The following is a 16,286-nucleotide window of genomic DNA, read 5'->3' as shown; positions in this document are numbered from 1 at the left end:
GCCCATCTACCAATATTTGTTACAGCTCCATTCTTTTTTAATTCATTAATGAGAAAACAATGGAAGGTCAAAATGCCACTTAAGCCAACCGAAATACCTTGAAGGACTTCTTCAGTCGAGCTCGCCAGTCTTGCTCGGGTGGTTCGTTTTCCTTGGCCATTTCTTCATCATCTTCCTTGGAGGGAGGGCTCTCCACCTTCTTGAGCTGAGCCTGTTTCGTCCACGGCCCCTCCTTCTCTTCTGGTTCCTCAGGTGGGGACATCTCCTCAGGTGTTCTCACCTGGTGAGGATAAAGAATAACAATGCTCCTTTAGTATTACCTATTGTGCTGTGATTTTTTTAAAGCCTAGCCAGGTTTCAGTTAGTTTTTCAATTTTCAGGGTAACCTAGCTCTCCATCGCAAACTCATGACACTGCAAATAAGTGTCAAACACATATATCATTTCACCTGTTTCAACCGCCAATTTAAAACACTGCAAAAACATTCTTTTCAGAAGCAACATGGCAAACGTAAAGCAAATCGTCGTCGTATCCATTTTTGATTATACTGCTGCTGGGATCCCTGTCACAGGGGTAGGCAGCAGTCGGATAGTCTTCACACTGTGCTTCCATGCGGCTGATCTGTCCAGTGAGTCCAGCTATGGGCTTCAACTTCATGGTTTGCCTCGATGGCCGGACCCTACCTTCCGCACCCGCAAGTCAGCGAGGCCCGCGACAGTACCGGCTGCTCGTCGGTGACTGCTACCGGCACTGCCTGTGCCTTTATCTGTATGAAGAACTTTCCATTTCGGTTTGGATAGGGTTTTTTACGGCCGGATATCCTTCCTGACGCCAACCTGTAACCGCACTAACTGGGCTATCAGTATCACATCATCCATCACACCAGTCTGTCAGTTTATCGCCAGCTGCCGCAATGAAGCTACCCCAGGTCAGGTAGGAGCTTTGTATCGGGGAGCTCGTCCCTTAGACAGGCTGCTTCCACTTCAGCTGATGACCCCTGTCTGGCCAACTCGGTAACCCTGAGTAGGGGGAGGGGTCGAGGGCTGCCAGATCCTGTCCCTTATCGAAGAGGGACGGAAAACTGCTAAAATGGGTTATAGAAATGTTGATGGGCCAAAGTAATTGAAGAAAAAGTCAATAAAAATATATATAAACAAGAGTGGGAGGGGGGCAGAAAGGCTGTTGGATATTGGCATGTCATGCGGTCTAACTATGTAAACAAAACAAAAAATGAACATAAGGACACATTAAACCCTGTCATCTACATCCAATAACACTAAAATTGGCCTACAAGAGACCCTCCACACAGAGGATTAAGATTGATACACATCCCATGTGCAGCAGGATCCAAGGATGCGGCCATCTTGGATCTGACCCTTGACCCTGACATCTATCTTGGATATTCAATTTACAAGTAAGACTGAAGTTGGAATTTTGATGACTACGGTACTTTTAGTTACATTTAAAACCATTGGCTACCTTTTTCAGCTGTGTGTCCTTAGCCCAGGATGGTACAGTGGCTTCTTCAGGTGGGGAGGGATACTTCTCTTTAGTTGGAGTATGCTTCAGCTGCACAACAGAGAAAAAGACATTGTCACTTGACATAACTGCAAAGTTGTTGTTGTTAACCTTGCTGTTTCAGTTTTACTTTCCATTTTACATCCCTTCTGAAAGACAGGTACACAAAAATATCAATCTTTCAAGTTCGCAAGTCTACATTTTGATGGAATTGGGGAGGGCGGAGGAATCAGCAATGCCAAATCTGTAAGTGCAGTTATGGCAACATCTGCAAGGAGGTGTGCATGTCCTGCTAAAGTTTGGTTTGGCTTGGCTTGATCCGGATCTTTTTGTGACATTTGTGACTGATATCTTACTATTCTTCCTGGAGTCTGGGTGAATGATCACCGTGTGGCTGATACAAGACAGAGAGAGGTTTGCCAGGCCTCCATTTGGGTGATTTGTGAATCACAAGCTCCAGACAAAAGGATTTGTACCTTGACAGGGCTTGACTCCAGTTCCTCTAGTCCAGGTATGAGCACACCTGTCTTGGTGGGTGAGGCGGCGGGTCTGGCCTGGGGTGACCCCGCGGTGGGGGACTGCAGGAAGTGCTCGGGGCTGGCGGGGGACGGCTTGTTGGAACCGCTGCGACTGGAGCCCCCTGATGTCAGACCTGGAAGAAAAAACACAAAGTTCAGGACTATACTACAACTAGTGGTATGCTCCCTGGGAAGATTTTGAAATCTAAGACCCTCTGAAATGCTATTTCCTTTATTTTGAGGGGCAAATTTTGCTGGTAGATTCGGTTTGGTTCAATTTGAATCTCAGTTTACATGCTGATCTTTGTCCATCACAGTGGAATTGGTCCGTTCCCAGCAGCAAAATTCTGTTGAAGGACAGATGCTAGCTAAAACCCTAAACTATTGCTAGTTCACTTTTATTCACGGGGTGACCTATATCCATTGCTTTTTAAAATGGGGTATTTAGGTATATCGAGTCAACCCACAGTAAACTGTAATACATTTGAATTGAAAAACCATTGCAATTTCAATCCACAATACTCCAATTTGCGATAATTCAATATAGATTTACTTCCAGACGTTTCAAGTGACATCCATCACTCTAGATCTCCGTCAGCATCAATAGCTGAAAAGTGATGGATGTCACTTGAAACGTCCAGAAGTGAATGTCCCTTTTTTATCAAGTTGTAGAGATTAAATTTTGAATATTGTTTACCTGGATGTCCAACCTTCATTAACGCATTTCAAAGTAATATATCAACAATGCTAAAACCAGTTGAGGTACAATCACTACAAACCAACACAAAAGCATACACTCTCCTTAAACTATCCCTAACTACTACTGTAGGTAAGGTTGGCATGAATTTGTGTGGTGTTAGTATTGTGTAGAAAAGCATCAGTAAAGTGTCAGGCAGCAACGTCCTCAGACCACAGCAAGCCTCTTCATATTAGATCTGCATACAAAAGCTACAAACGCTGTGGAGTAAGATCAGGGAGTGAAGCAGTGAGTGGCATTGTGTATTAGGAAGCATATATCTTACTACTGTAACACTGTTATATCAGCAAGGATAAGGGCTCCTTCTAAGGACCACATCAGTCAAAGTAGCTGTTTCTTAGAGTTGCTATTTTCAAGAGATTGTAAACTGACATACAGTGTGTTACAGGGAGGATTTGGAGACAAACTTTCCTTTTTTTATTTCCAAGGACGTCCTTGATATTTTGTACTATCCTTCCGGTCATTAGAAACTTAAAACAAATTTAAAAAATTGTGTTTCATCTGACAGTGTGATGATTGAAATCATACCCTAAGCCTTGTATATGAAAAAGCAAATAGAACCCATGCATAATGTTTTGAAGTTAGCAATTCTAGGAAACAGCTCATTAAAATAGTGTGGCCCGAACCACCACCACGATACCTGGCAGGGCAAAGCATTTAACTTTGCTGCTGATCGTGTGTCTCTTCTGTACACTTTGTCTGTTGGGTGAGTGACTCAGCCGGAATCAAACTCACGGCTTCTAGTTCCAGAGGCAGGGCCGCTAACTAGTACTGGACTACGCACACTACCATTAGGGCAGACCAAAGATACCTGGCAGGGCAAAGCCTTTGACTTTGCTGCTGATCGTGTGCCTCTTCTGCACACTGTGTTTGTTGGGTGAGTGACACAGCCGGCATCAAACTCATGGCTTCTACATGTAGTTCCAGAGGCAAGGCTGCTAACTACATGTAGTAGTGGACTACGCACACTACCAATAGGGCAGAAGAAAGACCATTAGGGCAGAGTAAAGATACCTGGCAGGGCAAAGCCTTTGACTTTGCTGCTGATCGTGTGTCTCTCCTGCACACTTTGTCTGTGGGTGATGGTGGTCCACTCGGGGGACAACGGGTCACCGGCTGGCTCTGTGGAATCAACAACAGTCAACTCCAACTCCACAACAAGTGCATGCCAAAAAAAAACAAAGTAAAAGTATACTTATTGTGACATTTTCTCAAGAAGAAAACTCTCAAGCTCCTCTCACACAGCAGGAAAATCAATGAGTCTGCCAGCGCTACAAATGACATTTTCAGCAGTAATATGTTAAGAGTTTTCTCAAACGTTGTGCAATTTTAAAGGATCAGCAGATGAACCAAGTCCAATGTGATGAGGTAGATTTTTAGCTGAAAACGATGCTACAGTCTTGATTGTAAATTGAGCCACCTTCTGGCAATCAAGATATACAGCTGAAGCTCATTGACTGTGTGGCTGGAGCTTGAACAGAGATCTCCAAGAAAAAGAAGAGAAAAATGTGCCCAAAGCAAGCGGCTCCAGTTATTCCCCAAATGCTCACCACCTGTGAATAGAGTGCGCATAAGTGCTGTAAAGAAAACTTTACGAATCATAATATTTTCCTACATCTGCTAGTACTTATCAGCATACGTATAAGGAAAATGCTTGTTTTGAAGGGAAAGTGTGCAAAAGCATACAATGTACCTTGGGAAACATCCCTCCAACTGATATAAATAGACACCTGTACAAGACTAGATGGAGTGGAATAAGCAAATTCATAGATCCAACTGCACATGCACCAGGGTAAAATGTCAAATTTGAAGGCCTCTGAGACATAAACAGAACACATCTGGACATGTAGCAAGCACATACAAGAACTGTTTAGAAGTTAGGGGCCTTCACCTTTGACCTTTTGCATGTGCAGTTTAAACCATTGAACCTGCCTATCAATCTTGAAGGTGTGAGCAGCAAAGCAAAAGTTTTTTTACATGGTCCTTTATTCATTTCATACCTGGCATAGACTGTTGCTTAACCAATGAACCTTTAGAGTCCTGGCTGGAACTGTGTATGATTTTGGTCCAGGCAGGAGAAGACTGAGGTTGGTCTATAGGAAAGTGTACGTAGAATGTGGAGCATTACGTAACAAGTCAAAGATTTCATACCTCCACCAAATATCTAAATATATGTAATAAGTTTTTGAGGGCATTTCTTTGATGTGTCATTCATTATTGTGAATTAATCGACAATTCTGACGAATATAAATGCATTTTCTCACTTTTCTCTCTCGTAAGGCAACAGATATGCTTTTAGGGAAATTCAAGTTTTTGGATAACTTATTTTGAGACCTTTCTGGAATCTTTGAACTGACTCCCCGACCGAGTCCCAACATGCCCAGCATGTGAAAATAAGTCTGGAATATAAAAGCAAACAGACCCACCAAAAGCAATACTTTTCATTTCACGAAGCTGATTTCATATTCCTTGCATAAAGATGTTGAAGAAGAAAAAAGAGCAGGAAATGCATTTTTTCTATACTGGGCTAAATGCTTTTCTGCAAAGCATGAATCATAAATATTCAGTAAAAGCAATCATCCGTACTTGTTATTTTACAAACAACTGAGTTGTAAGTAACTTGTAACCATTAAATATCTAAACAAACTTGAAAGAAACCACTACAGGAGAGAAGAGTCCTTTTGAAACATTGCAAAGGCAATTATACCTTCTTTGGAAACCTCTTTTGCAGGAATGGGGGAGCTACGGGGGCTGCGATTGGGCGATGCCTTAGGAGAGGGTTCTGTGGGAAAAAAATCAGCACCATGGACAAAACCAGTCCCAAGTAGGGTAACAAATTAAAGGAGATAAAACTATGATTCTACAAGATACTTGCAGTTAACGCTTCTGCAACAGCACCAGTATGTTTTGGCATTATTTACATACAACCTTGCCTGCCAGTATCAGTAAAAAAAGCTAGTTTATTTATCAGTGAAAAAAGCTTAGTAACAAAATGTTGTGTTTCTGCTTATACAACCAACATCAGAAGATGAACCACTGATGCGGGACGTGGAATCAAAATAATTCCTACTGACCCTAACGTTACATGCAATTTTGGGGGCAATAACAGGGCTGTCGCCAGCTTCAATTTTTTCCCATCCCTCTCATTTTTTGGAAGCCTATGTTGTTGATTTTCCTTTTAAAATCTAAGTCTATGAAAACACATTTTCATCAATTTTATGTACTGAAGTTCTGATTTTTGGGACAGATGGTGTGAAATTTTTGTCCATCCCAACAAGCAACTTTCTGTCCCAGGACGGAGGGATGGGTCCTGGAGACAGCCATGGACAATAATCAGAAACACAACATATAAGTTGCTAGGCTTCAGCACAGCAGCTGGGTTGATTACTATATCACAACAGCAAGGCGCCTTGAACCCTGAAAAAGATCGAAACCTAATAGAAGGGAAAAAAGAAGAGGCTGACAGGAAAAAATGGGATGACTACATTAAGGAGTCGACAGGCCTGTGCCTTGCCAGCACACAAGCACTGGCTCATGACAGGGAGAGATGGAGGGAGGCAATGTGCTAGCGGCAAAGCACCGCCACGACCACCCCAGTCAAGGGCTCGGTAAACAGTAAGAAGGTACCTTTAGACCTGTTGGGTGGTTGTAAGTGGGAGTCGTGTGTGGCGCTGTGTTTGACGGTGGTCCAGCTGAAAGATGACGGTGGGTCTTGGGGGGACGGCGAACGCCGAGGGGAGGGGGAATGTCGAGGGGACGGGGTGTCACGGGGGGAGGGCAAACGGCGGGGAATTGGCGAATCGCGGAGTGGGGGCGATCGATGAGAGGGTGGTGATCGAGACTGGGGGGATGGGGAACGACGAGGCGATTCCAAACGGGGGGACGGCGAAAGACGGGGGGATGGTGAACGATGGGGTGACGATGAACGGCGGAGTGATGCCGAATAGCGATGGGATGACATACGTTGTGTGCGGTCTAAAAGAAAGTGCTATGTGTCATTGGACAATGTAGATTGATACAGTATTGGTGGGACAATCCTGGCTGTAGGGGTGAATGTAGTCAGTACATCAACAAAATGAGGCAAGACAAATGCCCTGTGACATGTATAAGGGATGAGTCAAAGAAGAAAGATATGGTTTACACATCTTGATATATCAGTTGCTACAAAAATGCACTTAAATGGTGTTCTGTCATGATTGATCTGTGAAATACCCGTAAAAAGACTACAATGAGAAGAAGTTACATTACAAAACACATTACAAAATGTATAGAGAGTCGCAGCTATGTAACACCATCTCTCACAATTCTGCCACGTGACCGCACACCTTGATGTCCCTCCTAACACGACCATCCATCCTTAAAAAAATGCAGTTCTTACCTGTCAGAGGCTTGGTGGGGGACATCTGAGGCTCCTGTCCCTGGGCGAATGACACGGTGACCCAGTCGGGGGACGGCAGTCTCTCACCCAAGGCCGCAGACGCCGCGGACGGCTGGCGGTTGGGCGACACGGATGCCGCGACCGTGTTCTGGTTGAAGACATCGTCCCTGTCCAGACTGTCCACACTGCCATTCAGCTCGTTAGAGATGGCAGGTTGCCTGTTCTCTGTTCATATTTTGTAAGACACATGATTAATAGTTGAAATTAAGTTGTCGTCATGAATCAACAACTGAATGTCAGACAAGCTCAAAAGGGGCATTTTTATCTAAAGCACGATCAACGTCCTGGCAATGACTAGGGCTTCAGTCAATTTTTAGCAGCTAGTCCAAAAAGGTAAAACAAGATAATAACTTGAACTTTGTATGATGAAACACTGAGCCCAGGCCAATTCAATTTGTGATGGAGCAGATTTCCAGCGGAGAATACGATTGATGCTCAGGGGATTTTGAACTTCGGTGAGCTCTATAATCGATCTAAAAATTTGGCCGGCATTTGCTTGAATTATCACACAGGCTTTACCGACCCTTTATTTGTTTATTTATTTATTCATTTACAGACCCTTAGCCTTTTGCCCTACTATATGTTTTGTACCATACAAATGTATATGTGTAGTGATATAGGTGGATAGATTTATTAGGACTCAATGTAATCTGTATCTCTGTTATATTTTGTCTGACCCTTACCTCCCTCATGACCTCATTGAAAAGCAGCAGCCTGCAGGCCAATTTGAGCTTCTCATGGATAAACAAAGGCTCAACCAAGCAAACAAACAGACCTTTACCTTTAGCCTCAGGTGCGATGGAGAAGCCAAAGTCGTTGCTGTCCTCGTTGCCGCTGGTGCTCCGCTGGCGGGTGGGTTTGCGGCGAGGCTTTGTCGATCTTCTCTTGCTCAGTTCCGCCTTGCCTCGTGCAACACTGGTGTCCAACTTGTGAGCCTAAAGGATAATATATTATGCAGCAATACTTTTGATATCTTACTTTGCTGAAGTCTATTCAAATTTGGTGGAGAAGGGTTGCATACTTTATTTGAGTTTTTCCATTTTACCTTTCAGTCCCACAGATCTGAGACTTGCCCCAAATCAGGGGTGCGTAGTACTACTTTAATTGGGGTGTATACTCTATTTGAGAAAATAAAGTATGAAGGTTATAACGTATATAGACATCCAGGTGAACTACTCGTATATCTAAAAGTAATTCAATCTTTTAACTGGATAAGATTCAGAGATCACTTCTGGACATTTCAAGTGACATCCATCACTCTTCTTCAACGTCACTACATTACTATACAGTACTATTATGCAACAAACAATGAAAGACAGATGGTTGTCTAAAATGCCTGATCATTTCCAAAATCATAAATCCAGTTGCTTGAGTAACTGCTTTTTCAATTTTGCATATCTTATTACCTGAATGTCTAGCCTTTATCAATGTATTATGTAACAAACCTCAATATTGGGGAAGTCAAACTCATCGTCAGCGGCCACGGTGCCCTGGTCGTCCTCCTGTTTCCTCCGCTGGCTCGGGGATGACTCGTTACTGGAGGGGCTGGAGGAACGCTTCTTTCTCTGAGGGAAAGGAAACAAGCAAGTAGTGAGGGTCTGTGTGTTTCACAGGTACAGATCATTGCTAAATGTACATGTAGTCTGTAATGTGTTCTGTCCTCAAAACTAGAGGTGATGCATGCAGAACAAAACTGTTATCTTAAATCAGGATTGGACAAGTTTTCTGAGATTCACGTCTTGTCCTATCGAGCTAGTACATAAAAATCAAGCAAGGGATGAAGGTTCATTCTACGTGTCATCCAAAGCTGACAGTTCAATAGTCAAAGCACAGGGGAAATGCAGGAGAAACACAGCATGCAGAAGAGGAGATATCTCCTGTGTGGATCATGATTACACAAGGAGAAAAACTAATCATCTGATATCAACAAATCAATGTGTAAAGTAATAAATGGTCTGTTATGTGTGCAAGAGCAATCAACCATGTATAGTGTCTTCTGTCTGTTGTTTTAAATGAATTATGATATGTCCATTGTGTAGTGCTTGTGGATGTTGGTAGTGTCATTTCAGTGCTTTAATTCAGCCTAACTTGCACATTGATTACCAAATTTTATATAGTTCATATAGTATACAAGTTGCTGATAGTGATTTTCAGAATCTTCTGAATATGCCACAAAAACTTTTAAGTTAATAATGGTCTGATGTGACCAAAATTTGTATAATCACATAGCCAAGTTTTGATATGACCATGCCATTTGTAACACCGTGACAGCATAATTTCCAAGGTTAAGTCTTATAGAATGCTCTTATAGAATGCTCTTATAGAAAACCCTGTGACATGTTTGAAAAAATTAAATTTGGATTTGGGATTAATTGCTGTAACAGAGGGATAGAATTTTACCTCACAAAATTCCTCCCCTAAAATGCAGGGAAGACTCAGGGGGTCAAGAATCTAGAAAATTTTCATGGTAGGATGCCAAACCCCATACTAAATTTATTATGGGCACTCAACATTAAGCTATGAAAGTTGATTGTTACATGTACCCCACTACTTTCCCCCTATGCAGTGAAAAATTTCTGGTTAGGGCCATGAATAAAAATACAAAATAGCTAGCAACACGTTCTCTAGTTAACTCCTTAAAAAGAATATCAGTGCACAATTCAAAATTCTTAGAACAGAACAATGTTACCTGGCTTCCGATCGATCAATGTTTAAGTACAACAGTTTTAGGTTTCAACATCTGATTACAACTTTTCAAAAACATTCAAACCTTAACAGATCATAAAATCCTTGTGGCTTGCTTAAGATCCTCTGATCTAATCTACGATAATCTCATTTCCGCTGTCGGCTGGATCTGCTATGCCTCATACCTGATTAGCTTTGAGCAATGATACCGCATGGGAATTACATCATATGTCCTGCGTATCACTTTGAATACTAATCAATATCATGCTCATTTGATAGGTATCATAACTGTCACATATTTTATAACAGGAGGGTTCTGTTTTTGGCAGCATTTGTGTATCTGTCTGTCTGTGAGCATGAAAACTTGAGAAGGCCTGGTCAAAATATTCTATATGTGGGTAGATCTTCTTGAGACATCAAAATGATTAATAGATTATTATAGACCCCTAGTGGATTATTATGGTGCTGCAACAGAACTTCTGGTAATGATATCTGGTGTTCTGGACCATCTGTGGTCTTTATTTTCTATTTTTGGGAAGTTTGATGTCAGAAAAGGGTGGTGTAGGTTCAGGCCACCACGCAGCTTCTTTCCTTGCTCAAGCTGTCAAATCTTGTGCAGGTTTTCATGCAATCTTGTCTCCATGATAGGCTAACCTAATGACCCCAATTCTGTCTGGAGAAATCAGCGACATCACCCATTTCGGGATCCCATTTCTCCCAATCAAAAAACTGTCTGACACTGATGAATTGCGACAGGATGTTTGATATCATCACAATGTTGAGTCTGGTTTGTTTCTATCAGTCAAAGGGAACACACAGGGTCAGCTTCGGACCTCCAGAGGAGTAAAAATTGGATATCAGACACTTTGGCCCTTTACCAGCTCTACCCTAAACTCTTGCCTGGAGTTCAGTCTTGATATTTTTGGTCCATTCCTGAAGCTAAATACCACCTCACCCATTGGTGGGGTGGCAAGCTTCAGGAGCAGACCAAAGCTAACAAGACTGGTCTCCAGGCTAAACAAGACTCTTCTCAATAAGTGTGTTATAGCTACATTGTTTAGTACATAAAATTTTGTTTATATTTCTATCATGCCGTCTGTGGTGGATGAAACAAGTGGACGGTGATTCCTAAATTAAATACAACTGCACTCCCTTGTTATTCTTGATTATTGTAGCTTTTCTAGAATATCAACATAGGCCCTTCCTCTGCTATGCTATCCCATAAATACAATCTGGTTTCTAAATGCATACAAATGGCATAAAAAGATAAATCAGCCATCAAACACCTTAACTTCATGACATGACAAATTGTAAAGCCTAAAGGAGACCCATATTAAAATCTAAACAAGCTACAAAACACTAGCCTTGAAGATAAAGCCAAGGACACACTTATAGCTAAACATGTTTCTTGTATCAGTGGCAGCACTCCACCCACATACACCACACTCCATTGCCACTGTAAACAAATACTTCAGCCTCAGATGTTGGAAGCCCAGGGCTGATAAGGATACTACTGGGGGACTATCAGTGATGGGTATAACTCAGCTTATTTGGGAGGCTAAGCTCTGATAACTGTGTTTATAGTAGATAAGGCTTAATGAGAGACGTTACAGAGGTCTGACATACACAAGTTTGGTCACTGGAAAACAAGACCAGAGCACTGGTCCAGGAAAACAGACACACAAAAAAATGGAATTTCTACTGCAATACCAAGGTCACACACATCAGGACACCCAACACTGACCTTGAATTTAATTTCCCAGGACCCACCCAAATACCAAATCTGTTATCTACAAATAAGATAGAACACGAAATGCATCTATTTCAATCCCACTAAGCAATTTTGAATCTTGTAGACAGTGAATAGTCTAGGCTTTTATCCAAAAATGTCCAGATTACAACACTTTGAAATTCACATTATGGTGATGGCCTCATCATGAATATTAATAATAGAGTTTATTTCCATCTAAACTATGATGTCTGGCTAATAAGATTGTGATACACTGTCCTAAGATTGTGATACTCTGTCCTAAGAGAGTGTCATAAAAAAACATTATATTCTTTCTTTATTACAGCAAAAATTGTGTAGTCTAAGAATTACTTTCTAAATTTTACAATGCCTAATAAATGTAATCCTTAAACAGGTGGTCACAGCTTGCTAAACCAGTTCAAAAACAAACACCTGTTTTGACCTCCCCCTTACAAGAACCCACTATACCTTTGATATCCCTTTAGAGATTACCATTTGGCACTTGTTCAACAATTCAAGACATCTCCTGGATACAGGCCAAAGCACATGTTTCCTAAGAGACCTGTACATGGGCACAACAACTTGAGGGCTTTTTCAATTGGCAGATGTTCGTATAGATGATGTCATTCCTTAAGCCATGACAGCAACATGTTTGGTGCCCAACCTTTTTATTTTGAGATGAGTTATCAGATCATTAATGTTGTAAGAATACTTTGCAAAATCATGCCCAAAAGCTCTAACTAATTGCTAACAAAACAAAAGCTAATTGCAAACAAAACAACAAGTTGACAAATGAATTACTTAACAGAGAAGGAAAATATTTAACTATCGATACTGGCATTACATCATGATCAATGCACATCTCAACCCCAAACACTTTTAGACCAATAACATCCATGAAGTTCTATCCCCAGTATCTGCATTTGTTAATAATACGGATCAGTATAGAACTGTTCGCCAACTGAAATAAATTGGATCCACTGGGATCTTTTACTGAATCGCTTGTATACCTAAATTTATTTCACATTCAATGTGAAAACCATACGTATTCCCCAGGATGCAGAACTTTGCCTGATGTTATCGAGATTGGTTTCGAAAGAATTCAGCTGAAATTAGATACTGTTCTTCATCATGTTGTTGTCTTTTTCAATTACCAGAGGCACTGATAGAAGTTCTTGGTATGTTTCTAAATTGAATAAAACTGAACCAGAGAATTGAACGACCAGTGGCCAAGTGAACAAAGTGTTAAAGCCTTGCATTCAGTAGGCTGTGAGTTTGATCCCCAGCCTAGTCATACTACACTACAGCAACAGACTTTAAAAAAAGCTAGACAAGTACACATAGTTCTTTCTCTCTTATAAAATGCACTCAGCATTTGGGAAAGAGTATCATATATATGATATCATACATATTATACATATGACACACATCACTACCAATGGTTTAGCCCCTTACTACAGTTATTTCACAAAGTTGTGTGGCTCAAGGGCCATTGAAATGGAGATGGGCACCATCTGGTGCGAGAAGGATTCTAGCTTTAACTTAAACTAACCAGAATAAGCTGCACTACACCCCTTATCTGTTCAGGTATTCCTGTCAAGTATAAAGCAGCGAGCCGATTTATCTGTGTCAGAGAGAGAAAGACACCGCGTGTTGTGTGGCCAAAGGGCCACTGAAATGGAGATGGTCACCGTCCTACGCACCATCTGGTGCGAGAAGGAACTAACTAGACAAAGCTGCACTGCCCCTTATCTGTTCAGGTATTCCTGTCATGTATAACGCAGCGAGCCGATTTATCAGTGTCAGAGGGAGACACCGCGGCACATGCTGTGGAATTTGTCCACAAACACTGGCAGACTGGGGATGTTGTGTGAGGCAGTTTGTCACAGTTTGTGTCATCCTTCAGGCCAGGCTGGAAATTCAGTTTGGGAAATTCTGTCTAAATGAATAAATGAATGGTTTATTGAACTTGAAAGAACCCAGGCTGAATTTCGTTATTTCTAACTGACAACACGTCATTTAAAAAATGGTAAAACTGTGTCAAGTCGCCGAGGACCCCTTCTGTAAAACTGTACAGTCGCGCATAATACCATGAATTCAACATTCGTTGTTACCCATCAGTTTTTTAACACATAATTTAGTGGTATAAAATCTCTCCGTATTCATTCACTGTACTGGTGCTTCTTACCTGAAAATTTAGGTGCATATAGAAAATACTTTCATTGCACAGCGTGATATAAATGAACCCAATTCTACACTTAGTCTAGCTAACATCAAAATTGTTAACAAGATTTAGTATTACAAGTTACAGTCACTGTCACAGTGGTTTTGTTATTTTTCTGGTACCTATTAACGCTAGTTCGCTTCTATCCGTTAAGTAGTAACCTATATCCGTTGTTTTCACAAGCTGGGTATTTAGGGCTATCATGCCAACAAAATGTGACTTCAAACTACTATATTTTGAAAATATTGCAATTTGGAACCACCGTACGTCGACCCTAAATGCGTTGTTTTGAAAAACAATGGATATATAGGTTACCCCACGGATAAAGGTGAACTAGCGTTATATCAAGAGTATTCTGTATATTAGTGTACAGACACATAGCACCTTACATAACTCTACATGCAGTAAGGTGCACAGGTGCACCTTCAGTCCAACAAAAGTGCATAAAATTATGCACCCATCATTTCCAGCCCTGCTTCAAACCCACATCTGAGCTCTTGGGAAAAGCAGCTCCTAATCTATTCTGACAATGAAAGGCCTGGGAATATCATCTAGAGTCGTCATAGGAAAAGAATGCTAATGAGGTATCTTTAACTCTACCACTGACTTTGCGGTCTGGCCCAGAATGTCTCTTTCAATAAAAATACCTTTTTTTCCTCAGAAATGTTCACAAGTTGAAAACAACCCTCTCAAATGAAAATGGTTAAAATTATCTTCCATTATGTCAGTGACAGCAAGACTAAGTTCAAAATTACGAGACCTATCTAGTCCATTTATTTATCAGGAATAAGACTAGATGTGGTTTGTTTATGATGTGAAAGAAATGGATTTTGAAATATTGTAAGAATGAAAATTGGATAGTATACGAAAACTCCACTTTACGATGAGGTACTACTATATATCCTCATGATCAATTTGTCAAACTCCTCTCAATGAGATATTAAACAAGTATCTGATCTCTCTAGACCTGGAATAAATTCATTACTTCTCTATTCCTCACTACTTCTTTTATCCCTCTTTTAACTCTTCAAATAAAAATAAAATATTGGAGGTTTTGTACATCGTAAAACACCAGAGACAGAACACTTCATCAGTATTATGTATATACTACTAGGTCTTTCATCAAGTATACAATAAACCTCGAAGCCGTAAAAAGAATACGTCGTTCAGATTGCGCTTTTTATAGTCGGTGTAGTGAAACTATACAGACTGTAAAACTTGTCTGCAATGACCATGTTATGTTTTGCCTAATACACATACATGGCTCAGTACAGTTTTAGAATTTATTTATGGAGATGCGAGGCATTGTTAAAGGTCTGCACAGAGATATATAGGTGCCTTGGTCAGCATGTTCAAGATCACCCTCAGCCTGTACTAATTGTATTAAATGCCCTACAGTACATAACCTAATCATCTCTATCTCAACATCTGGCACTGGTACAATGCTGACTGATATTTAACAGACTCGCAAAGCTTACAGTCGAATAAAAAAACACTCTCCTTAAAGATATGTTTGAGACGTCCAAAGTGCCTGAAGGTCTATATTATACCCAATCATCTCTATATTTCTCGACCTCTGGCAGGCACTATGCTGACACTGACAAGACGTTTTACAGACTGCTGTGTGTACTGCAATTCCTGATTTTCAATGTATAATTGTTATATTTACAGTCTTCATGGTGACGACTGTAACACAAACTTATCATTATCAATAACGAATAAATCGCTGACTTTTTTTACACGCATCTGCCGCCACGGTGAACATTTCGTTCCAAGAACACGTTAAATTTTCTCTGACAGTGACAATTTGGTACCGAGAAGACAAAGTGATTTACTCTACATGGAGCAAAAGCTTAAAAATCCTCTTCTTGAAGACACGTTCATCATACCTTAAGACGTCCAAAGTGCCTGAAGGTCCACTTCTTCAAGACAAGTCCCCGTTTCCTCAGGTACTTGAGAGGCATGATCCGAGCGAAAACGAGCCGCCACCTCTCTCTAACGAGCGACGAGGGAACTTGCCACCAGGACTCAGCTGTTTACATGTAAAGCGTGCGGGGCGGCTTACATGGTGTAATGCTCCCTGTCAGACCACACTCAGCTTAAACCTTCTTAAAGTTATTTCCAGGAAGGGAAGGGACTTCAGAGTCCCTGTGTGGGGGATCGGAGGTGATCCTTAGTGGCTGCTGGTGGTTTGTGGTATACAACATGTATACAGGTCATTACACCATAGAGGGGGGTGCCCATTTTTCATCAGGGGAGGGGGGGTTGGTAGATTCAAAAAGCAAATTTAAGTCTATCATTTCATAGCTTGTGATGCAAATTTTCTCAAATTTGCAAGAAAAACAGAGTGACGCATACACTAATATATGGGGTCATAACTAATTTGTACTGTTCAA

General features: G+C 41.1%; 1 protein-coding gene across 1 annotated transcript in view; it reads right to left on the bottom strand.

Moving 5' to 3' along the window:
* The window catches only part of LOC118426448 (serine/arginine repetitive matrix protein 1-like), a 38,432-nt gene extending 22,369 nt beyond the window's left edge, over window positions 1-16,063 (bottom strand). The window contains exons 1-10 of the mRNA XM_035835853.1: window positions 15,780-16,063; window positions 8,677-8,796; window positions 8,013-8,166; window positions 7,172-7,396; window positions 5,501-5,575; window positions 4,794-4,886; window positions 3,808-3,915; window positions 1,995-2,170; window positions 1,480-1,569; window positions 98-280 (exon numbers count right to left, since the gene is read on the bottom strand). Coding sequence (XP_035691746.1) covers window positions 98-280; window positions 1,480-1,569; window positions 1,995-2,170; window positions 3,808-3,915; window positions 4,794-4,886; window positions 5,501-5,575; window positions 7,172-7,396; window positions 8,013-8,166; window positions 8,677-8,796; window positions 15,780-15,854 — 1,299 coding nt within the window. The 5' untranslated portion in view covers window positions 15,855-16,063. The remainder of the gene's footprint in view (window positions 1-97; window positions 281-1,479; window positions 1,570-1,994; window positions 2,171-3,807; window positions 3,916-4,793; window positions 4,887-5,500; window positions 5,576-7,171; window positions 7,397-8,012; window positions 8,167-8,676; window positions 8,797-15,779) is intronic.
* Window positions 16,064-16,286: the final 223 nt, after the last annotated feature.

Source organism: Branchiostoma floridae, chromosome 11, assembly GCF_000003815.2.
Source record: "Branchiostoma floridae strain S238N-H82 chromosome 11, Bfl_VNyyK, whole genome shotgun sequence".
In the NCBI taxonomy this organism is placed as follows: Eukaryota; Metazoa; Chordata; class Leptocardii; order Amphioxiformes; family Branchiostomatidae; genus Branchiostoma; species Branchiostoma floridae.
The sequence above is the reverse complement of the archived record's forward strand: the minus strand, read 5'-3'. Positions and strand labels throughout refer to the sequence as shown.